General features: G+C 38.8%; 1 protein-coding gene across 3 annotated transcripts; it reads right to left on the bottom strand.

Moving 5' to 3' along the window:
* Positions 1–3,960: 3,960 nt before the first annotated feature.
* On the bottom strand, positions 3,961–19,430 carry CCDC126 (coiled-coil domain containing 126). 3 transcript variants are annotated; one of them, XM_088163067.1, is made up of 4 exons: positions 19,350–19,430; positions 8,705–8,842; positions 7,678–8,081; positions 3,961–5,546 (listed from the first exon to the last, which is right to left on the bottom strand). In XM_088163067.1, the coding sequence occupies exons 3-4, from the start codon at positions 7,913–7,915 to the stop codon at positions 5,365–5,367; spliced, it is 420 nt and encodes a 139-aa protein (XP_088019193.1). In that variant the 5' UTR covers positions 7,916–8,081; positions 8,705–8,842; positions 19,350–19,430; the 3' UTR covers positions 3,961–5,364. The 3 variants fall into 3 exon arrangements, with proteins under 3 accessions (XP_088019193.1, XP_088019197.1, XP_014749826.1); XM_088163071.1 differs by having other exon boundaries at positions 8,705–8,837; XM_014894340.2 differs by lacking the exon at positions 19,350–19,430 and adding an exon at positions 18,680–19,105 and having other exon boundaries at positions 8,705–8,837.
* Positions 19,431–23,126: the final 3,696 nt, after the last annotated feature.

The following is a 23,126-nucleotide window of genomic DNA, read 5'->3' as shown; positions in this document are numbered from 1 at the left end:
GGAACACACTGCTCCACAGGAGCTGCACAAAATCGAAGATGTCTGAGATACCTTATCTGTATGCACGTTTTGCTGGTGCCAGAGATTCCAGCATTGCCAGTAAAGGGGGAGGTGTGGGGGGAAGAAGAGCTCTGGCAAGCCGGGTTCACAGAGAATGAGCAGAGCTCCTGTGTCATGGGGTTGATGTGCCTCATCTGTGCAAGTTCTTTGTTAAAAACAGTCCCCTGAAATACAGTTTGATTTAGAGAGAAGAGGCAGCTTTCTTAATAAGGCAGCTGAGGGGTACAAATGTTAGTCTGTATGTCACTCATGTCAGTTTTTATGAATGAACAGCCAGTGAGAACTTACTGAGAGTAGGAAATGAACTAATTTTTTGTGAGGCATCTGTCCTATGAACTACTTTCCATCAAAAAAATTGGGGATCTTTTTCCTGGATTTGATTAGAACAAGTGTTTAGCAATACAGACAGTGTATCGGTTTATTAGCACCCAGTGCTAGCAAGACCCGCCCCAAGATCTGCTTAGATCTAAATCTGGATCAGTAGACTTCCTTGGGAACAGATATAAAAGTAACTCAGAAATTGAGTTCTTAGCTAATAAAGGTATCTCAAACACTCTCTTTTTACTGTCACAGCATGAGTATTGGAATACATTTTGAATTTAGAAAACCCATTCCTGTCTCTCATCCCTTCTAGGAGATTGTTAATAGACATCCAAAATAAAATTCATTAAAGACTGCTCAAAACAGATTTTTTTTTTGTAAACTACCACATCATTTTGAATAGCAGGAAAGAAAAAAAAAAGGCTTTCTGCTGCCGTGAAGAAGCCACAAGGTAAGTAAAAGGAAGGGGAATCCAGATGGCATGTTTTCCCTCCTGTAGTTGTGATGTAGCATACGGATACTGCTGGCCCAAGATCTCTGAACACATCAAAGTGGGTTGAACATATGGACACATACTTACACTACAGCTCTGTGAGACCTAAGGTGCTGCCTACACATCAAAGACAACAGCTTAATGCTTCACAGGGTGTTGACAGTCTCTCTCAACACCCTCTGTTAACAATAAAATGTGTGACCCTTTAAATGTTTTAAAACCCGTACAAGTTTGACAAGTGCTTAAAATTATTCTCAGTGAAACATCTATAAATTGAAGATAGCCACTTCAGTAATGAAAAAATTTAGGAAAAACCTGTTTTAATATTTCAGACTCAAGTCATCATTTTGAAATAGTAGTCAGTCATTCTATTTCTATGGATCTGGTCAACGACTGTCTAATCAGCTCTTCTGAAAATTAGAATAATTTAAGTGGCATAAAGCATAGCAGAAACAGTTTCTGTCAAATTGTTTCCTCTCTCCACATGTGCTATCAATATCCTGATAAACTCAAAAGCAAATGCAAGCAGTACTCGCTTTTATAAACTTCTAACCATGACTATATACTATGCTACAGTAAAAATTAGTTTGTGTATTATTAAACCTAGTTTACAGTATTTTAAAATGTCAACATGTTTTTCTTCAGTTTTGCTACCAGAAAAACAGGACCTGATTAGACACCAATTGACAAAGTAAGTTGATGAATGCCACAGGGATATGGAAGCTCATGTGCAAGCAAGGATCAACTAATAATGAAAGGCTTTTGCTGGAGGTACTGACAAATACAGTTAGGAAACTTGTAGTAATTAAGATCACACAGAGATAAGATAATTCAGCAGTATGTCATGCCACTGGTGCTTAAGAGATGTGATTCCATGAATGTATGTAAAGTGAATATTTTTTTAAATTTGGCTTCATTTTAATAACATAAAGGATATTTTCAAATGCCTTTGCGCATCATTTCTAATAAACTGAGATTCGTGAAATACCCATTCAGTACCAGTCTTTTCACGTGAAAAACATAGCAGAAGTCCAATTCACTTCTTTGGCTGCTATAAAGGGAAGTCTCCCATTTCACTCTTGCTTTTGAAGGTGGCATGCTATCAGATACACAAAATTGAACCCCAAAGATAGCAGACTCTTTGTTTTGTAAAGTACAAAACAATAAAAGAGCACAGTCATTAGTGAGGAGGGTCATATTTGGATTGATAATTGACATTCTATATCACCTTTAAAATTAGCACACTAATTTTACGTAAGAAGGTTTTAGATATTCAGCTCAATTAGTAAATACATTTTTAGGAATTAAAAGGTTTTCAAGAAAACGTAATAAACCAGGATGTTAAATTTTATGAAATCATTTTCCTAAATAACTTCTTGATAGAGGCTCCCAAATTTACTCTGCTTCTGCATTCCCACGAACAAAAGCTGTGACAGCAGCAAATACCCCCATAACATGTACCTGCACAGGAGGTCTTGGTTGCTAAAGCAACTTGCACACATCACAAACATGATGCAGCTTGGAAACCACTGCATTAGCAAATATTTTTAATTAGAATTCACATCTATCTAGTCAGCTTCTATAAATGATCGTCATTGAAAAACAAGGATTTAGCAGTTACTTGGAAAAACAGACAACTGTGCACTATGTGATGTATAATACTGTGTGCCAAGGATACTGATGTTTTACCACATTAAACACAAGAAGCTGTATATCCTGGGCCATGTTTTTGTATTTTTTAAATTATTTTATTTAAAACAGACCACCAAATTTCTGTGATCTTAACAGTACATAGGCAACTTGTTAAGAGCTGTCTCAGTGTGTTCAGAGCAGTGTTTGTCCATCTGCCCACCCATTCATGTCTTTAATATGGAACCCCTCAGCACTTTTTCTTCTTCACATACAACTGTGAGAAAATGCTTGGATATCTTAATTATGTTAAGATTACTATGCAGAGATTCAAAACTAACTATTTAGATGAGAAAAGCAACAGAAAGAGAATAAAGACTATTTATCCAAGATTTTTGCCTGCCAGGTATTTAGTTGTAGAACTTGAGGGCTGTATTGAGACCTGTGCTGTTTTTGTCTATTTAGACAGCAATCAATATACAGTCTTACCTTTCCATTTTTCTTCATTACAACTTTTGCTTGGAAGTGGATCTTGAACATTTTTTTGCTACCTACTTTAAGCAATCACTCAGAGGCACAGAAGTACTGCCAATTACCTGGTGAAATCAGCTGATAAACACTCATGATGCAAATTACAGCTGGGAAAATTCAAGTCTCCTAATTTACCAAAAGATTGCAAGAACAAAACCAAAACACTCCCCCGTCTCCCAGATCAGCAGTTCTTTATATAAGAGGGGTTACATGTCCTCCTGCCTTTTAAAGAACAGGAGAAGAAAGAAAAGGAAATAATACCCCAAACCCCATCCAGTCTAAGAACATAAGGAGATTCCATATACACAAAACTTGCATGAAGTCACTTTTGGGGGCTTTTAAATGTCATCTGAAATGGGAAATACACAGCTGCATCTTAAAAACTGCAGCACAGCAGAAATACTACTTAAATATTCCTCAGAAAGAAAAAAACATGCTTGGCAACAACCAAATTCTGTGATACTATCAAGCATTTTGGACTTGGGGTAAGTTGTAGGCTCTCTCTTGCTTCTTCTTCAGAAGTCTTTGGGTTCTTTACACAATCTCCTACCTTTGCAGGGCTGCCACACCTCTCACATGCCCTATATAGGAGGCTGCAGGCTAGAATATGCAGATGTTTTCTTACTACTGCTAAGAGGAAAGTCAGCTGAGACCCTCCCTTTATCATTTGCCATTAAAGATCTAAATCAGTTATTTTATTTTCATTTCTTTCTTCCCTCACCTCTAACCTGAGGGAAGTTTCAGGGCATTAGAATTTCAAGAGCAGAACTCGGTGATTAAGAAGGAAGAACACTAGAAAGAGTACTACTAAAACTCAGAGATGTACAATTTTGCAAACCAGAAACTGATAGAGCACATGTAGCAAGAATTATATTTAATTACAAAAAAAACCAAACACAAATAAACAAATAAAAAACCCAGAAACATTTACAAGTACAATTAGAAATTTATTTTTCTCTTTCTGCATTGGAGTGAGTACATGTTTACACACAATGTGACAAAAAAAAAATCAACTGGATACTAAGTACTAACTAAGATTGCAATTGTTATTTCCTTTATAACCATTGAGAATATCAGCAGGGAAACACCTAACATTGCTTGGTACATCTATCACCCAGCACCTCTGGTTCTACTCATCCCCAAAACCTGACTTACAGGACACTTTTGGCAAAAGTCCTGGAACATTCTGTCCCCCCCAAACATTCAGTACAGTTTAAAAAACAGGTTCAGTGGCACTTTAATATGATTTCAGTAACATTTGAGATACAGTGCACCCACACTGCATGCAATTCACTTTGCTGTAAGGCTGACTTAGACGTTAAGGCAAACATTACCTTAGCTCTCAAATATTCCATGATTAGACACCCTTAGTACATTTACCTCTGTTAAATGCAGAGGTTCTTGATTCCCTTCACCGCTTTTCCTTCTCATCAAGAAAGCAATTCAGGGAGATGGCGTGCTATACTAAACACAAACTGCAAGGCATTAAAATGTTAAGAACAAACAGCAAATGAATAAAAATAAACTGTATTCACATATCCAAAACTTATTTCCATCACTTAAATAATTTTATCTGCAATTACAAAATACATACACTTAAATATCTTTTTAAGAAGTAATCATTTAAGATATCACAGATGATGATTTGCTTTTGATAATCTAACTGCCCTATCTCTGGCATAAAGATGAACCTGGACAGTGTTACTACCTAGACTGTTTTTCTATTATAATAAATTCTCTTAAATATACAGTAAATTCTCTTCAACTATTCTGACAGATAGTGCAAATAAAGACATTCTTTGGGTCACAATTTTAAAATATTACCACCAATGCTATCCTCAATTTAATATTGTTTTAGTAAATAAGTAAGAAAATATTTTAAGCGTACACATCTTCTAACATCTGTTTAGCAACATATTTTCCTCAGTTACCTTGGCTTAATGCAGATCACAAAAAATGAGTAAGCTACAATACTGCTCACCTATCCAAAAGATATGTTATATTAATACTTAAATAAATATATTTAGAAACCTACCTATAAGATTCCCATTGCTTTCCACGTATTGTTATTATCCAATGACCTACTATGTCAAATCATATCAAAATATCTTTAGAGACAACAAAGATCACTTCAGAAGCACTGCTCAAAGGCAATGAAATAATGCATTGAGAACCTAAGCACGTTAGGCCCACACAGATCCAAGCACATTGTAGAATACAATAGTTTACTCTTGTTTTAGAATCAACTACTGCTTTGCCCTAGCAGAGACAAAAAGCTTATCTTAAATATTATCCATCAATGATGTAGCTATGCAAAGCGGCCCTGTTTGCTATCTAATGTTGCTTGCTGGCTTTACACGTTTATTTGAAGTCACTGGCACCTGATGATTAGTTCCATTAGTGGTATTTGTTGCTGAGCCATTCACAACGATGTAATCAACCTTGTTTTCCAATTTCACGAGGCGTTGTAAGATGTCATCCAGAAGAACAGCAATTGTTCTCTTAAGATCAGCTGAAGATAATGGAAAAAAACAAATTACAGACTGTTATTTACTCTGTGTGGAAAAGAACTGCCATTTCAACATATTCACATCTTAAGACTTGCTATCCTCCCTACCACACTTTTTGGATTGTCTAGTGCAAATTGGTCTAGAAGTACAGAATTAAACAGCTGCTTGATTTTTCTTTAATAACATTTCTTTCTTATTTTAGAGAAGGGAGATACTACCATGACAGGGAACTGTGAAGGCAGCCAATTAAATATTAGAGTGTAAGAACAGAAACATTAGTTGGAACATTAGAAATGGTTATTCAAAGGTATTATTTCAAATTTCATCCAGATAACAGCATTAGAGTACTCAGCTGAGTCATCTTTTAGCCTTGGAGGCTAGAGAATATATCTAAATACCTTCCAGTATCAAAAAGGCAGTTAATAGCTTTCCCCTAAATGACAGATTTAGCCCACAGAAAAGCTGTTAGTAGAAGGTATCTTATTGCTTCTTACATAAGCTATAAAGGAAGGGTAGAAAAATCTATTTACATCTTTATTGACTGAAAAGTAAGAGAAAAGATGGTAAAAAAATTCTCATGTTCTGGAACACAAAACCATTAACACCCTTCAACAAAAAAGTATTTATGCTGTTGCCAATCACCATCTTCTTTCAGATTTGAAAAACATTAAAAAACTTACCAGGTTTTACAGGGTGTTAAGATTCCCCTTACACATGAAGACTTCTACAAACTCTGTCTCTACCCCCTGTCCTGTAATCAGTTCTTAACTAAGCAGAAAGATTGGGGAGAAAGATCAAAGGCATCAAAGTGAAAAAATAAGAGTAAAACAGATAAAATTAAAAATCTGTAGTAAATTAAATTTCAAAAATGAAGTACTTCCCTCTAAAATTAACTAGTTCTTGTTTAGTAATGTTAACTTTGAAAAAGTAAAAAAAAAAATTGCTAAATAATTCAAGCCAGAGCAGGGTCTGCTGTCAATAACAGAAGGTGGGCCATGTACTCTGTTAAGCACAAAATGATACTACAGTCTGAGGGAGGGAATTGTCAAGTTTTAATTCTGATGATCAGCAGGTAGATCAAGAGATGACTTAAGTTTATACTAAACTTAGCCAAAACTGCAGAAGACAAGTCTCATTTGGAAATACACTGTAAGCAGGAGAAAGCTGCAGTACACAAGGATTTTGGGGTTTTTTTAATGACAGAAAAACTTAATTACACAGTAAAGGAAGGAAATCTTCGATGACAAAAAAAAGAAGGTGGGAGGAGAAAACAGAGAAGAGAAGGCAGTCTCTTACTGTCATAAAAATTAGTTTTAAGAATGAAAGGATTAAAGGTTTAAAGACTTTAGACACATTTTTGCTGCTTGCACTTTTACCAAGTGCCTATAAAGAATATCCTACAACAGGCAGAGCCATTTAAGGAAATCTTAAGGGGATTAAAGTTCATTACTATACATCTTTTGAGATGCTATTTTCTAAAATAAACATTTTTAGTTATCTTTACAATATTTCAGAAGACAGCAACCTATTTACCAAGTTAGATACATATCCACAACACAGGCACATCAGAGGTATGATGCACCAAGTATTACAGCTTGCAAGACAAGGGACCTTATCTCTTATGGCTACTTCTAGAACAAGGGGAGATTCTGCCAAAATCGTTAAGACCCTTCCAGTCTCCAGACTGCTCAACCAGTATGCTGCTTTTTCACTGCTTTTATAAGGAGAAGAAAATTCAAGAAATAAAAGCAGGAAGTCAGCAACGAGGTACTAGAAGAATCTGGAATGCTGAAGTGACTTAATATAAAACTTGGTCCCTGTATCAAGCACGTGCTTATTCCTCAATAGCTGAAGATTCAGAAAAAAACAAATGTTCTGCTACTTCTGTAACTGTATTCATGTACCCGAAGAGATCTAAAAATAAAAAATCCTGGAAAGCAAAAATTTCATGTATGAAGCTTGATTTCGCAATTCATCTTAATCTTCAACTTCATTGAATAAACTAAAACCAAATCAGTCAATACAGAGAGGTTTAATTTCTGCTGAAGAGCATTACCACTTAAAAAGAAAATTTATAACTTTACAGTTTTCAGAAAAAAAATCTAGTAACTAGTATGGCTTTTTTCCTCTTACCATATCCTGACATAGAAGCTCCACCACCACCATTCATTAGGTTTTTATTTTCTTCTGCCAGTGCTTTGACATATCTTTTACTGAGATCTAATATCTGTCCACGCAACTCAGCACTGCTTTGGCGTCTTGGATACTGAAAAGTGTAGCGTAGCAACATCAAACCCCAAATGATTCCAAAGACTAGTAAAAACATACTCAGTTTCTGGGACATATTTTTTCTTGAAAATGTTAGAAACATTTCTGATGAATGCCACAGGCACGTCCTAATTTCAAGAAAAGTAACTGAATTTGGCTTTGGCAAATTATATTACATATTAAACAAAAATAATATTCCTATGAAGTGAAAAATCTTCTGGCTGGATCATCTTGAATATATCTTCTCATGTTTTAGCTGGTCTTGATTCCTGAAATATGTAAAGTACCACTTGGTTATTCAAAACTGCTACAGTTGTTGAGATCAAGAACAAATATCAGTTTCCAAATACAGTATTATTGCATCATCTAGCAAACAAGTTTTTTTATCTGCTTAGAGGTTCAGTTATGTTTCCTCCTAAGCTGTTATTTACAGGGTTTCCTCTTCCTATTTTTACTGATTTTTATTCTCCAAAAAAATCAAAAGTTCTGTGATTCCACAAAGCACCTTAAGTATTTTAAATGCTGGAATTTAAACTGGCATTAAACCCAAATGCATTTGAAAGAAAACGCAGTATCTGGAAGAGACCTGTATAACATTTTTGTACAACACTGTGATGAGTTATACACATACATCTACACACAAGATCTTCTGAAATTATTCACTTGATTCTTATTCTTCACTTTGAAGTACAGTAAAAGCATGAACAGACAACATGTGGAATTATATTTCTTGGTTGGTTAGCTAGCTCAAAGTTTCCTCTCCTAGCTTTGTACACCATTAAGGTTTTTTATTTGTTTTGGTGTCTTACTATTGAATAAAGAAAAAAAAACCAAAAATAAATTGGCACATTGCACTTCAGTATTTTACTTCGACTTTAAAAAAATGTCTTACCATAGTACCCAATTCTGATCCTTCACTAGATAAGGGCTTCAGCAGGTAAGCAAATGGTAGGAAAGCTTCAGCAGTTAAATAACAAGTGTTCAGACAATTTGAAGCAGTTTGAGCCACACATCTTCAGGGACCTCTGTACTGGGGAAAAAAAAATAAACAAAAAGTGAAAATATCTTCATTTACTTGTGGAGTAGTTGCAGTTGCAGGCTTCAAGCTACATGCTTTTAAAACAGAATTACATACTCAAACCAAACTTCAAGCAATTGTTAAGGAAGAATATAGAACTACTCTCCATCTTATTAAGAATGCATGCATTTAAATGCCCAGTAACTGACTTCAACATACTTTTAAAAGAAAGCTTGGTAAGAATCTCGCTCAGCACCTCTTTCTTCTTGTGTTATAAGACAGTCACAACAGATATTCCAGATTCATCATATATGTACATGCACATATATTTACATAGCCATCATTTTAATGATGATAATCTTACCAACTTTTACCCCTAAAACAGATCTCATGTTTTTAGATTATATCCATGTGTATACCTCGTATTTCTCATTTTTCATCCATCTCTGACACTACTCCAATTATTCAATATTTTCTTAAAAGAGAATTTCTATTATTTAACATCGTCCAGATAAAGCTACTCATTTTACACAATAGTTACATTTTTCCTCACTATTCCCAGTTCTTCCCCACATACCACCTGACACAAGCACTTTTTAGACTGAAATCATACATGTAACAGAGTTCCTCACCAGACTTTCTGCAGTGGCACTCAGCTTGTATCAGAATATTGAGACCAAATTTCTCATGCTGCAGAGCTCTCAGATAAACCTGACTCTGGCTCCACAGCACTTTCCATCCCCTCCACTGCCCAGTGCCACCAGCCTTGTGCCAACACCCCGCTGTCTGCTGCCAACACAAGTGCCCCTGCCAGCAGGGTGCCAAGCCCTGCTTGTCTCTTACCCTTCAGATAATCCTCTCAACAGGCAAGCCAGCGTGCCTCATTCAAGTGGCAAATTTTTAAAGTGCTCTAAAATCAACATGCATATCTAAACTATTCTGAAAATTATTAACCTAGGCAGGGGCGGCATTAGGACTTGGACACCAAAGTTGCCATAAAGTAACAGCCAGTTGTGAGAAAAAAAGCCCCATGGCAGCCACTGCCAGTACATAAACTCTTACTGCTGGGTACACTGATGCAAGAGGCAATCCCAAGTCACTGAATGAGGAACAGCTCACCCTCCACTGTGGGGTATCACCATGCTCAAGGACAGACAGCCAACACACAGCAATTCGAACTCTCACTGTAAATGCAATGAGATGTACTTTGTTCAAGGAATGTGCTTATCCCCCCTAAAACTGTTTTAAGATACTAATTTGTCTTAAGTACATAAAGGGAGAGGGAAGACAATAAAAACTTACATTCCACAGCACGAATATCTGGAATTGTGTGGTTTAGGATTTCCCGAAACAGATCTTTCCTTTTCCCTATCTCTTTGCCAAATCCATGGCTCTGCATTCAGACTTTAAGCTGCACCCACATCATTATGTATCTACATAATATCTGAACAGTATCAAATATTATGGAAAACATTACAAGGTCCAAGAAAAGAGTATTCATGTGAGGGCTCAGAAGACCAAACAGTACCTCTCAAGAAGAGACCATAAGTTTCAAACCCCATTCCCAGAAGTCTTTACTTCTATTAAAAAGAAAGAACACTGAAACGAACAGATAGCTCTTGCAGAACTTAAATTTAGTTCAGTTCTCCACAGATCTCCAGCTATATCTCATCCTGAAGCATTTAGACAATATCACTACAGTCCTTTGGAGTAGAAATAACTCTGCCATCACACTGTAAATAAGACCACAAGCCAGGATAAGAGGTCTAGCCAAGAGGAACAGATTGAATAAACTCCTGCCAAGCAGCAGCAGGAATTGCAGACTGGGCCATCATCATGTATATCTGATTCACAGTGCACACACTGACTACTGAAACTAATGGAAATCAAGCATTTAACCTGCTGGGAAATTGCATAACACCCACATACTGACACAAGGCAAAGGAAATGGGAGCAAGGTATACCAAAATGAAGGGAACCTGCCACTTTCCTATAAATTTTTAAAGGTCATTCCCACTTTACGAATTCCAGTGCAATCGCAAAGTTTGGTTTGAGGACCAATCTCTCTGGAGATTTGGTCTCCTCTTTCTCCCTGAGGTGCATGCACTTCTAGTGACTCATAAGACACTCCCTGCAACACCCCTTGGGGTAAAAAAAAAAAAAAAAAAAAAAAAAAAAAAAAAAAAGCTTATACACACATGATTTGGAAGTAGGAAAAAATAGTATTGGAGCAGTAGGTGCACATATTAGGAAGGAAATAGCACAGTAAGATGGATGGACTGGAATATTCTTGTACCTCTTGTTCCCCTGAAGGGTCAGCACTTCTCTACAAGAACATTATAGTTTCAACAAAATTTAGACTCAGAACGGACCTTTGTTTTCAGTAATTTTGAGGCAGTATCCCGTAAGATAACAGCACACATGAAAGAAGGTATACTGCCTCTAACGATCTTTATTCTCCCTCATTCTCTCAAAGCACACAATATGCTGAGCTGGAAATCCTTCCCGAGCAGGAATAAAAGGAAACAGAGACTTCCTTCTTCACACTGATTTATCCTGGATAGAAATGCTGGCAAACCACTCTCCCAACCGCAGCTGAGGGACTTTTGTGGCAAACGCAAAGCACTGCAGAAAGCAACACGAATAAAAGGTGCATCAGAGCTAGACCTTGTTGCAATTCCTACCATCTCTAATCACAGAGACTGAGACAAAAGGAAGTCAACCATGAAGATGAAGGAGTACAACCAGAACAAAATTTGAAAATCTGAGGAGGGAAAGAAAAGAAACAAAACCCCAAACCAGCAAACCCAAAACAAAATATTCAACAAAACAAACCCAAATCAAACAAAACCCCTGAGCAGACTGCAGGCAAAATAGCAATCTAAGAATCCATGAAGAAGAGAATGTCTTCCAGATAATCCTTTCAATAAGCAACCTAAAGTAACCAGTTCAAGCGCCAGTTTTCCAAAGTACTTTAAATCAGCATAGTACTTTAAATCAGCATGCATATTTAAATTATTCTGAAAGTTACAAGCCCAAGCCAGGAGCAACATGAGAACTTGGAGCTACAACCAATTCCTGAATGAGGATCTGACACTAAGCTTGCCTTTCACAGACATATAAAGAGCTTGGTTTTCTTCACTGTTGCCATTGCTGATTGTCTAAGAAAAGTACTGCGAAAACCTACCAATGTGGATACAGCTTTGTCCAGTAGTACCACAACACCGACATCCATCTGGTAACAAAAACAATGAACTAAGGCACTCATCCACTCCAGAATAAAATCATGTCTCTATCCTGTATACCTGCATTTCAAATCAGTTATATATAAATTATATTATTTACTTCATAAAACAAAAGGAGCAAAGGTAAAAGAAAGAGCTATAGAAAATGCATTTTATGTTCCATAATAAAGCAAAGTTATGCTTTACTACTAACTAGCATCAGACTTCAGTTTCAGCACTGACCCTTCTCCAGGGAAACCGGCCCATATTTACAAAACATCATTCTTGAATTTTGTTGCAGTCTTCCTCAGATTTTGTTTTACTCATTCCCAGAAAACCAAGAGATTATATTAACATACAACACAAAAATGAAACGGTCTATAAGGCAAAGGAATGCCTCATGCATGATCTGAAACAACCTCAGGTTATCAGGAAAACGGTGCATACCTAAATCCTTAAAAGCTTATTTCACCTTACAGCACTGCCACTTCTGCCAGTCACTCAGCTCATGAAAACCCGGCAAATATTCACCGTCATTTTTCTAGCCTGCCCAAGAGGCTCCAGCGTTCCTAAACCACTGGAAATTAGTGTAGGGCGAATTTAAACCTGTCCTGCAGAGAGGATTAGTGTGCCTTCTAGTTTTGAAAAATGTACAGGACAGATGACAATAAATATTTGTAAGAGAAAAAGAACAGCAGGTCCATCAGGTATTTTTGGTAGTTATTAATAAGCAGTTTGCAGATGCAAAGAATACAGAAAACTAAAGCCTGAGAGAAACCCTTTTGATTCAAAGATGAAAAATACTTTTAAGAATAAAGCCAAGAAAAATGCAGCGAAAATAATATTGTTAACATACAGTCCAATAAAGTCACCTCCTTGGTCATATATTTTGAAAGACAGAATCTCAAATACTATGGCAGTAGTTCCTCAGTGATACCCTAGGGATCTAGGTCTCCAGAGACCGGTCTCTAATGCACTCATATATTAGGAAAGTAGGCTTGAAAAGTAGGAATTTTACTCAATCTATCACTTACTACCACAATATTTATCTGTTCCTCACTTTCAAATTATGATCAACAACACAACACGGTGCATTCAAGAGCAGGTCTGGCTTTGCAACCAGATATTAACTGCATAAAAAGAAGTAGTGATCATCAAGACAGAGCTTTAAAAAAAAAGCCACATACAGCCATAGAAGCGTGCATCCAATTAAAGAAAAAGTGGAAAAAAATCTTGTACTACAGACAGCAGACAGGACAGTACAAACAAAGCTGACATTAATAATGACTATAAAATAATTGTAGAGTACAAAATTGGCATTTATTACCTTCTCAGTGGAAGCACAAAAAATTATGAAATTATTGACGACTTAAAATTACCATACTAAAATTACATCTGTACAAGAAATGACATTAAATTAATGGCAACGGATATCCCTCAGTACAGAGAGGGAACTGTATCAGTAAACAATAAGCTGCCTGTAAATATGCAAGGTGATATCTCATTGCAATAGCCAACAAACATTTCAGGCAGATGAGAATCACTGGGCACTACAGAATACTAGGAAAATGTAGCATCACAGTAGCATCAACCTCCACATTGTCTTCCTTTTTTTTTTGCATCCATCTACAGAGTGTACCCTCTGGCCCTTTTACCTCTGTGATCTGCAAAGTATTTTGTTTTCCAATTTTCCAACAGAAAACTTTGAGCATCACTCAGCTGACAGGAATGAATAGTGCAGACCATTCTGAGAGCAGACAGGCTGGTTCTATGTTATCTGGAAAACCCTCAGTCATTTCTGTGAAGCAGTGAAAATGGGAAGTCTAAAGAATGACTGATACATATCAAAACAGCACAGAACATATTCACTAGACAATAAATTTTAGAAGGCTGAGACAATGAAATAAGCACCTAGAAGCCAGAAGCTCACATGCCGAGACTTTCTGGAATGCCAAAAGTGATGTCTGTATTCTGGTAATTTGCAGTGTTAGATTGCTGTTGGTTTGGCAGTAGGTGAAAAATCTGCATGAGGTGCAGCTGGCAAACAGGTGCCCAAAGAAGTGAAGTGTTTACACAGAGGCCTGATTAAAATTGGTGCACAAGGAAGAACCACATTCCTCATATGTTTATGAGTACACAAGTTCTTGAGAAGATGCCAATGGAACTACTGTCCTGTACTGGCACATCCATACTGGTGACTGTTCCAGACCAACACTGTCCTTTGGTGCCCAGGTTCACTGATCAGGTTCATTCAGACAGCTGCACAGTGCCATAAAAGAGCAGGATATTCTACTCAGAACCAACCATTAACAAGAATGCCAGTTCACAGACAAGTGAAATCACATTTAGCTGTCTTTTGATAAAATTTAGTCTCAGCACTTCAAGTATTCCTATTATTGCTGCTGCAAAATTTGGTCAACAGAAAAGCATCACAGCAGAGAGGGAAAAGGGGATACTGTACTGACAAAACCTCATCAATGCCTGACATAATAGAGCCCACCAAAATGTGCTGATGAAACTCAAGGGTCATTCCAGACCAGAAACGAGCAGATAGAACAGACTGTTTATATTAATAGCTGCTAGACTCAAGTGAAAATATCAATACTATAAAACGTGCTGCTGTCCTACGAACAGGTAAGAAGGCATACTTCTGGGCAAAAAAACAGGCTGTCCTATCACTACAAAGACTGCTGGGCTGCAGGTTTTAGCAGTTCTGTATCACTTTCAGAATATGCTGCCAAAGGAGCCTGCCTTTGTGTTTTTTCCAGTACATCTATCTTTATACCTTCTCCTACAGCAGGTGTTCATTCCCTGCTTCTACATGCCCAAGACTTGCAATTACCTTGGCACACTAAAAAAATAAAAATATCCTTTTGCCTTATTGCTTGCTGCCTTTTGGAGAACATTTTTAATGGATATTCCAAGTGAAAGAAACATGAGGCTTAACGGAATAGCAAAAATAGGCAACTACCAAAAATATCTATTCTTCTAAAAAGGAAGAAGAAAACTGTGTGTGCTCCCAAGAGTTGTGTCTCTCAAGGCAGCCAAAGGATATACGGGCCAAGAAAAGTCCCAGCTCATCAAGCAGACACAGTGTTGCTGCTGACTGCTGGGACTACCTCAAACATATCTTAAACCAGGAAAGGTTTTACCTCCTACAGGCTTCTAAGAACAGCACCAATTTGTCTCCTAGATGAACTTTGAGTTGAGAGCACAAACATATTGCTTTCTACTTGAAAACCCACACAGCAAGCTTATAGTGGCTCTGGTATAAAATTATCTGAGAGCCCAAACACTAGACTACCTTTTGTCAGTATTTTAGAAATACTGGAGAGCTGTTTCTATTTAAATGCATGCATTCCTATTTTAATTGGTTTTGTTTTTCATTTTTTACCAATAATTATTTTCATTTTGCATTGTGTCTGAGAAGTTTCCTCAAGTATCTTAGAGTATCCCTTTTTTTCAGCACCTTCCCCCTTTATTTTGCCTACTACTGCCAGTAAATGCTTTTAAAATAAACCAACCATTTAAAAACAGAAATTCTTTGTTCCTTTCCTGTGGGCAGTCAGCCAAGATTCAAGATTTTGAGAGGGGAAATGGCTTGGCAAGGCTTGTGAAGAAAATTAAAGCAAGCAGATATCAATAGGGCAGTATATCAATAGGGACAGTATGTTACACTTGCTGAACTTTCCCTCTTTTCCACTGGGTCCATCTGGCCCCAAAACATTTTTACATCTCTGTATCAGAGTCTTAAAAATAATAATAGTGACTTTTTTTTTTTTAATCTCAGCTTCATTTTCCCTGGGACACTTCTCTCTATTTTCTCTTCATGCTTTATTGCCACCATTCAGGACCCTTGTTCCTTGGTAAGAGTCACTTATGACAGAGTACAAGGCACTTTCTTGGCTTCTCATTTCTCAGTAGTACCGCCACAATTTATTAATTGCAGGCTATGACAAATACCCCTTGTGAAATTTCACAGATGCCTTTGTATCACTCTTTCCAAAGCCCCTGAGACTCCAAAACTTCTTCTTGAGATGATGATGTTTAGCTAACTTTGACTAGTTTTACAGAAAGCCAAGCCTACAAGATGATGCATGTAGGTTACTGGTAAGAGAAGGACTTTGACTGAATGTTTTAAGGAGACCTAAAAGGAAGGCAGGAGTCACTAAAGAGAATTAAGAGGGGAGGAGGTAGACAACGAACAAAGTGACAGCTGCAATGCGGGAGAGATTGCCACTGCTCACACATGTACACACTGCACCACAGAAACAAGAGTGGCAATAAAAAAAAGAACTTGTTCCACAGGAGAGAGAGGAAGAATTTAACTTGTCTGGTTTTCTTTCAAGAAGCCTGTACAATTCAAACTGAGTATGAATTTGTCCGTAAAAATTATGTTTCTGTGGCAAAACTGCAATACAGATGAGGCTTTGGATTCATGCTCCTTCCCAGCAGGCTGGCCCAGGTGAAGATTTCAGAAAAATAACACTGGAGGAAATATTAAAGACAAGTGGTTTGGTTTTTTCTACAATCTTATTTCTAGATTGACTTGTCAGCTCAACGTATCATAATAATAGATTATGGCAGATATTAGTTAACTGTAACACCTCAGTGGTGTGCACTGCAAAATACTTGATTCTTAACATTAAGGAAAAGGTACCAAGAAATGGATTATTTATACCATGGTAGCCTCTTATTTCTTCTGTATTACTGAAGAAACTAATTTAATTGGAATAAGTTTTACATTCCCCTGTCTAGGCCTCTAGTTCAGGCCCTATTTTACATGGGCAAAGTACCCATTCAGTTCTGAGCAATCCAAAATTAATCTTCTAAATTACATAGGCAAATGCTAATACACCTTCTTTTTGTAAAGTTCATAAAGTTTTTTTGTAAACCATGGAAGAAAATACAGGAGGCTGTTATTCATAATACTTAGTTGAGAAAACCTGGCTCATAAAATGGCACAAATTATCAATCACAGGTGAAAGAGGTTGTCAAGAAAACAAAGAGCATATAAAGTACATTTTAGCAGTAAACTTGTACCAGGAAAAACAGATTCATTTGGGTGACTGAGGCTCACAGATTTTTGACAGCTACCGGAAAATGGCTATTTTTAACACTTACTAGTCTTCAGATACATTGACTACACAGCTGACAATTTTAGCTGACAGCATGCATTTATCCTACTTACAGTTTAGGCAAGATGCAAGAACTAGTCTCCTTTACTATTCTGGGAAAACGTACAAGTGATCATGAACTCCAGGGAAAATATCTTACTTTTAGCAGCTAAATGACATCAAATCCCCTATATACCTCACAATTTGTGATTAGCTGATACCAATGCCTCCTTCAATGAGGTAATAGCCAAAAGGAGTCTCTAGAAGCAGAAACTGCAAAAGCTTTCAAAAAAAAAAAAGGTGTGGGGGAAGGATGCACCTTTATTTCCAACTGTAAAAAATTTTAGGAAAGACACCTATTTACTACACCAAAGGAATTTGGCATAATTGCTAAATCCTCTGGAGTTCTCAAGAACCTATCAAACAGCTATATATTTTAACACCTAAAATAAGAAAAAGAGGCCATAGTAACTTAGGCTTTATACTCATGGGTATCTGTAGTCAAAATAGGAACAAAGATAACAGTACATTTCTACATTTGATCTAAAACTGTAATCACACTGCTTGTGACACTACCAGAAGATGCTAATCACAATTTAATATTACCTTCATATTGTCTCCTTTCTCTGATATTCTCATGAGAATAAAACAGCAACTCATTACATTTATTCCAAAATTAACACTACGTTACAGTTAGGACATACCACATGCACACTAGGATGCACATCATGTTCATATTCTGAGGGTTCTCTTAAAATAAAAAGTTGCAATTCCTACAAAGATCACTTTTCACAGTGAAAAAAACCACATCTGTCTGTGCCCAGTTCACCCACCGAGGGGGCAAAAAAACAACAAAAATACCCAAAACAGCAACCAAAAAAAAAAAGAACAAGTTAACCCAAACTAACTGTTCTAAAATTCTCTCTGCTTGTTTTGTGGCACACAAACACAGAAATTACGTTCCTCTCTAGCTGTCAGTATCTTTTAGATGACAAGAGACATAAAAGAGAATTTACAGGATGCTACCATGTTAGCTTAGGGAACCGAAGAGAGAGTTTATTAATAATGAATGATGAACAGAGCTACTGAAATAAAGCAGAGATAATAGTACGTTATACATATTTACCAAAATAAACTTAATCGAAGATAAGTCCAGTCAAAACATCATCAGATGCTACAAATAAAAGCAACTTTACTATACTGTAAAAAGGAAACGCTATTATGCAACTCTTGCCAGGAAATTCCATGTTATCGTATACTGAAACTGAATGTTTCAAATCTTGCAGACTTCATTCAGTATTACTTTTTCCTATTTCTTCAATAGTATCAACAAGACCAATTTCAGTGAAATATTTACCAGTTTGCTTTGGGACTTTTTATGCAGACTTGTGAGCGCCCGAGGATCACTTAACCTGACATTGTTAAGGATCCTGCCTTTGCCTGAATAAGATTTTTTTTTCTTTTTCCCTTCCTTTGAGTTCCATCACATCACTCTAATCACGCTTTACCTCTTTGGAAGTTATGTCCTTACAGCAGAAGACACCGATCTTGCAGAGTCACTGCAGTCATAGCTTTAGACTGGAAGACCACTGCTACCGGCGAAGGAAACCAGAAAACCCTCGTTCGCTCCGCCGCTTCCTGCCCACCCAAGGACACTGCATCACAGCGCCGGGACACGGATCCCGGCCGAAGGAGCCCCGGGCCCGGCACAGCTGCGGGGCCCGCAGGGACACTGCCTCCAGAGCCGCGCAGCGACCGGGACCCGCCGGCAAGGAAGCCCCGGGAAAGGCGAGCCTATCCTACAGCTACCGGGACCCGCCGGCAAGGAAGCCCCGGGAAAGGCGAGCCTATCCTACAGCTACCGGGACCCGCCGGGAAGGAAGCCCCGGGGAAGGCGAGCCCGTCCCGCAGCTCTCGAAGGAGGGGCGGACCATCGCGGGCGCTCAGGCGCGGTGCGCCCCCGCGCATGTGGGAGAGCCGCAGCCACCCTACGCCATCCCGGTCCCGCCCGAGCGTGCAGCCACCCCCAGCCCTTCCCCGGTGAAAACACGGACGGATGGACGAATGGGCTGGCCCCACGCTCCCGCCGCCCCGGCCCAGGGCGCGGCTCTGGGGCTGTGCTAGGGCTGTACCGGGGCGCCCCCCGCGCAGCGCCCCCCGCCGGCCGCCCCGCGCTACCTCCGCTCGCTGCCGCCTCCGCCGCCTTCTCCCGCTCCGCTCCCGCACCCGCGCGCCGCTTCCGCCCGCGCCGGGAGCCCCGCCCCCGCCGCAGCACGCGCCCCCCGCCCGCCCGGCGCCGCCACCGCCCCCCAGCGGCGGGAGGGAGGAGCGGCAGCGGCGTGAGGGGGCGGGCGCTGCGCCCCGCGGCGCTGCGGGCAGTTTGTGCTCATCCTTTGTGCTCTGGGCAGCCGAACGGGGACTGGGCATCTTTAGTGTAGAGAAGACTCAGAGTGGGTCTCATCAATGCTTTTAAATATCTCAAAGGCGAGTGCCAAGACAATGGTGCCAGAATTTTTGGTGGTGCCTCGCGACAGGACGGCGAGCAAAGGCCGTGAATTATAACACAAGAAGTTTTACCTCAAGAAGAAATTCTTTGCGTTGAGGGCGGTAGAACACTGGAACAGGCTGCACAGGGAGGTCATGGAGTCTCCCTCTCTGGAGACATTCCAAACCACCTGGACACGTTCCTGTGTCACCTGCTCTGGGTGACCCTGCCTTGGCAGGGGGCATCTCCAGAGGTCCCTTCCAACCCTAACAATTCTATGATTGTTCGTGGTGGTATATAACCCCGCCTTGATTATCGCCTAAGTAAAATTCATCAAGAGTGGAGGACCATGCTGGAGAGTCACCCCAGGCTCTCCCTGCAAGGCGCTGTTCAAAGGAAGCTGGTATCAGTTAAGGAAAGGTGAACGCAAGGGCAAAGTAAAGAACACGTCCAACAGCTGCAGGGTTGATAGCGTTCAGAAGTACCTGTTGGTCACCTTATCTCAATCCCTTCAGCGTGCATGTCCCCTCCTCCCTTCCAGCGTGCGTCAGAGGCCACATGGCTTCTCCCTGCTTTTCAACCTTCTTGCTCTGCACAGGTTAGATGCAGAAAAAATCAGCATTTCAATGCGATGCTGTTGTAGAAAAAGGGACATTGATACATCAGAATGGTTAGTGGCTTAGACCTACAGGAATACAGACAAAACTCTTGACAGGTGCTGTGTCAGCTGATGAATCTGAGAAATATGGTAAAAACTGTATGACTAAACGATATCACTATCAAAACAATATGAAGTGTTTCTTTTCAGTGACATATGAAAATCAAACCTTAAAAGTATTTATATAGTCCTTATATTTGTGGGTAACAATCTTCTTATAATTTCAAGGCGTAGATAAAATCCCAGGATTTCAGGTATGTTGCAGTGTTGTGTATTATTTGTCAAAATAAAAAAACAAAACCAGAAAACAGAATTAGATTGCTGCTGCAATGTTTTTCATTCCTCTCCTGCCAATCATTATCTGTAAGCAGTCCTTCTGAATTTAATTTGCATAGCTATTGCTCTGTCCTTTTCAAACATGTATTAAGAATTTCCTCTCCTAATACGTTTAAACTGCTAAATGGTAATGGCTAGAGAACAGCACACTAATCAATATGCTCTGTAATTAGCAGCTTCTGTCTCCTCGATTAACCAGTTAATCCTATAATCTGTATATGCAGATAAGAATGCATGCAACTTTATACTTGTCTTACTGCCACTCCTATTTTTCCCTCTTCCTAATCCCTTACCAGTTGTTTATATCCTTTCACTTTAGGGAATGGGCCTGATCTGGGCATATCTTTTCCCCCAAAGTGTATTTTTTCCCAAAATTGTGACTACTCTATACTTACCACTGCATTAAAGCTGACACTATTAAACCAGTGTATTAATATTTCTTGAAAAGCCTCTATAAGGCATGCTTGAAGAATATGTAATTATGTCATGTTAGTATATCATTTAGGCCATCTCTAGATGTTTTCTGTGTTCAAACCATCTTCCATTTAGGAGAGACGTTCCCAAAGACTCAGATCAACCTCACAGTCTTACTAATAACTAGTGAAAGCTGAAATATAATATAAAAGAATTATTGTCTTTATGGTCCAGGAAGCTACGGTGAAGTCATTGTAGAGAACAATGAAGGAAGATAAGTTATGGGGGAAAATGGTGAAGGCAGCTTGTAGTTTTCAATTCAAAATGTAAAATTGATTAAATTTTGAAAAATAGGTATTTATATCAGCAACTGCCATTTTTATTCTAGGTTTAATTGTCAGAACGTTTTAGGATAAGAGGAATGAAAAAATTCTTCTGGAATAATGCAAATGTCTTGAATGTGTGCATCAGGTCTAGTGCATCTCTCAGGAACTGAAATCACAATGTGGACTGTAGCTAGCTCTCGTACATGTGCATGTTAGCAAAAAGTGTGTTCCTGTCCCGTATTCTCCTGACCTTTCCCTCTCTCACCTGCTTGGTTTTGTTGACCATTATATATTTTCAGTGAGTCTTTCATATTCCATTTTTTCTGTGAGCCGTTCTATGGTAGAAGACTGACTAGTATTTTCATCTCAGAATTTAAGCATGTCTTTCATGCTCATTCCTTTTTGTTCCTGTAGTTAGAATATAGGCAACATCAGACAGGATCAGAATATGCCAGAACAGTACGTGATCTTGCAGTAGAATAAGTACTTTATTAATAAAGTTGCATTTGAAAAGGGAGATTAACAAATCTATCTACCAGAGCTGAACGGAATAGAGTTGCTATAAAAGACAGATTGTGACATGGATTCAGAATTGTTTTTGGAAAGTGAGACATTAGCAGAGGCTAAAACTCAGGCCAGCCTCCTAGGAATGAAAATTTAATTGTGATTAAACAGAAACTGACTAAGGAATTAACCGAAACTTTTTAAGGAAGTGACATGCAATAAACTTTTACTCAAAATTAAATATTTTGCAGACTTAGCTGACAAGGAAGACTTTTCCTCAATAATGCTTTCTTTACCATTGTGAGATAATTTGCTCTTCAGTCACTTATTTGCTTCTGAATCACCATGGAAAAAGATCGAGGGCTGGTATGTACAGTTCCAGCCTTCCATTTACAACAGAATTACAAAACAATCAACATCATTTATGGTCTGGGTAGGAACAAACAGAGCCATTCCTGTAAAGAAGAGTGTATGTCAAGGCTCCGTTAGAACCTCAAGCTGTGGTGACTACTGGCTACCAGTGCTCATGTGACATCTCCACTGGGACAAAGCACATGTTGGGAATCCAGTGCTTTCCTGCACTGACAGAGCAAGTTTAGCTGTTTCATCATCTTGGGAAAGGCTCTGACTTAAGGAACTATATACCTAGCCTCAAATGCCTGCAAGGTATCAGCTGCTGTATCTATTGGTGCATGCTGGAGGAAGAAGCACCAAAACTGCATAGGATACAGGATCAGCGATTCTCCTTTCTGAGGTGACAGAGCAGAAAGGGTAAAACTTTTCATAAAATCATGGTTAAAATGCAATTCTCATGATTGCAAGTCAAAATTTAGGCCTTTGTTTTGCAGAACCACTCAAGACCGGATTCTGTGACTTTACCTCAAAGTGTGCAGAATAAAAGGAGCCCTCCAGCCTTGCATATTAAATATCCTCTTGTCATAAGAAAACACCCCTGATGACATGGATCCATACAAATTCATATGGTTGCATAACACATCCATATAAATATTCTTCCTTGCAGCGTGGGAGCAGAACCCCAGAGAATGTGCTGGGGGAGATAAGGAGACACAGGAGCAAGGCAGATAATTTTTATGGCGTGAAGGAGCAGTCCTCGTAGGAGACAGGAGGAGGCCTTTGTGTGTGAAGAGGCAGGAGCTGCCCCGTGTTGTCCCAAAATAAGTTCCTTTCAGCCAGGTGTGCAAGAGGCCAGTGCACACACAGAGTGGAGGTAT

Source organism: Sturnus vulgaris, chromosome 1 (assembly GCF_052056855.1).
Source record: "Sturnus vulgaris isolate bStuVul1 chromosome 1, bStuVul1.hap1, whole genome shotgun sequence".
Taxonomy (NCBI): domain Eukaryota; kingdom Metazoa; phylum Chordata; class Aves; order Passeriformes; family Sturnidae; genus Sturnus; species Sturnus vulgaris.
Note: the sequence above shows the minus strand (reverse complement) of the source record. Positions and strands in the feature narration are given on the sequence as shown.

Excerpts from the sequence above, each read along its gene's own strand:
- CCDC126 (XM_088163067.1), bottom strand. The coding sequence starts at position 7,915 with ATGTTTCTAACATTTTCAAGAAAAAATATGTCCCAGAAACTGAGTATG. Across the intron at positions 5,547-7,677 it reads AGCTTCTATGTCAGGATATG|CTGATCTTAAGAGAACAATT; the intron begins GTAAGAGGAAAA and ends CATTATCTTCAG.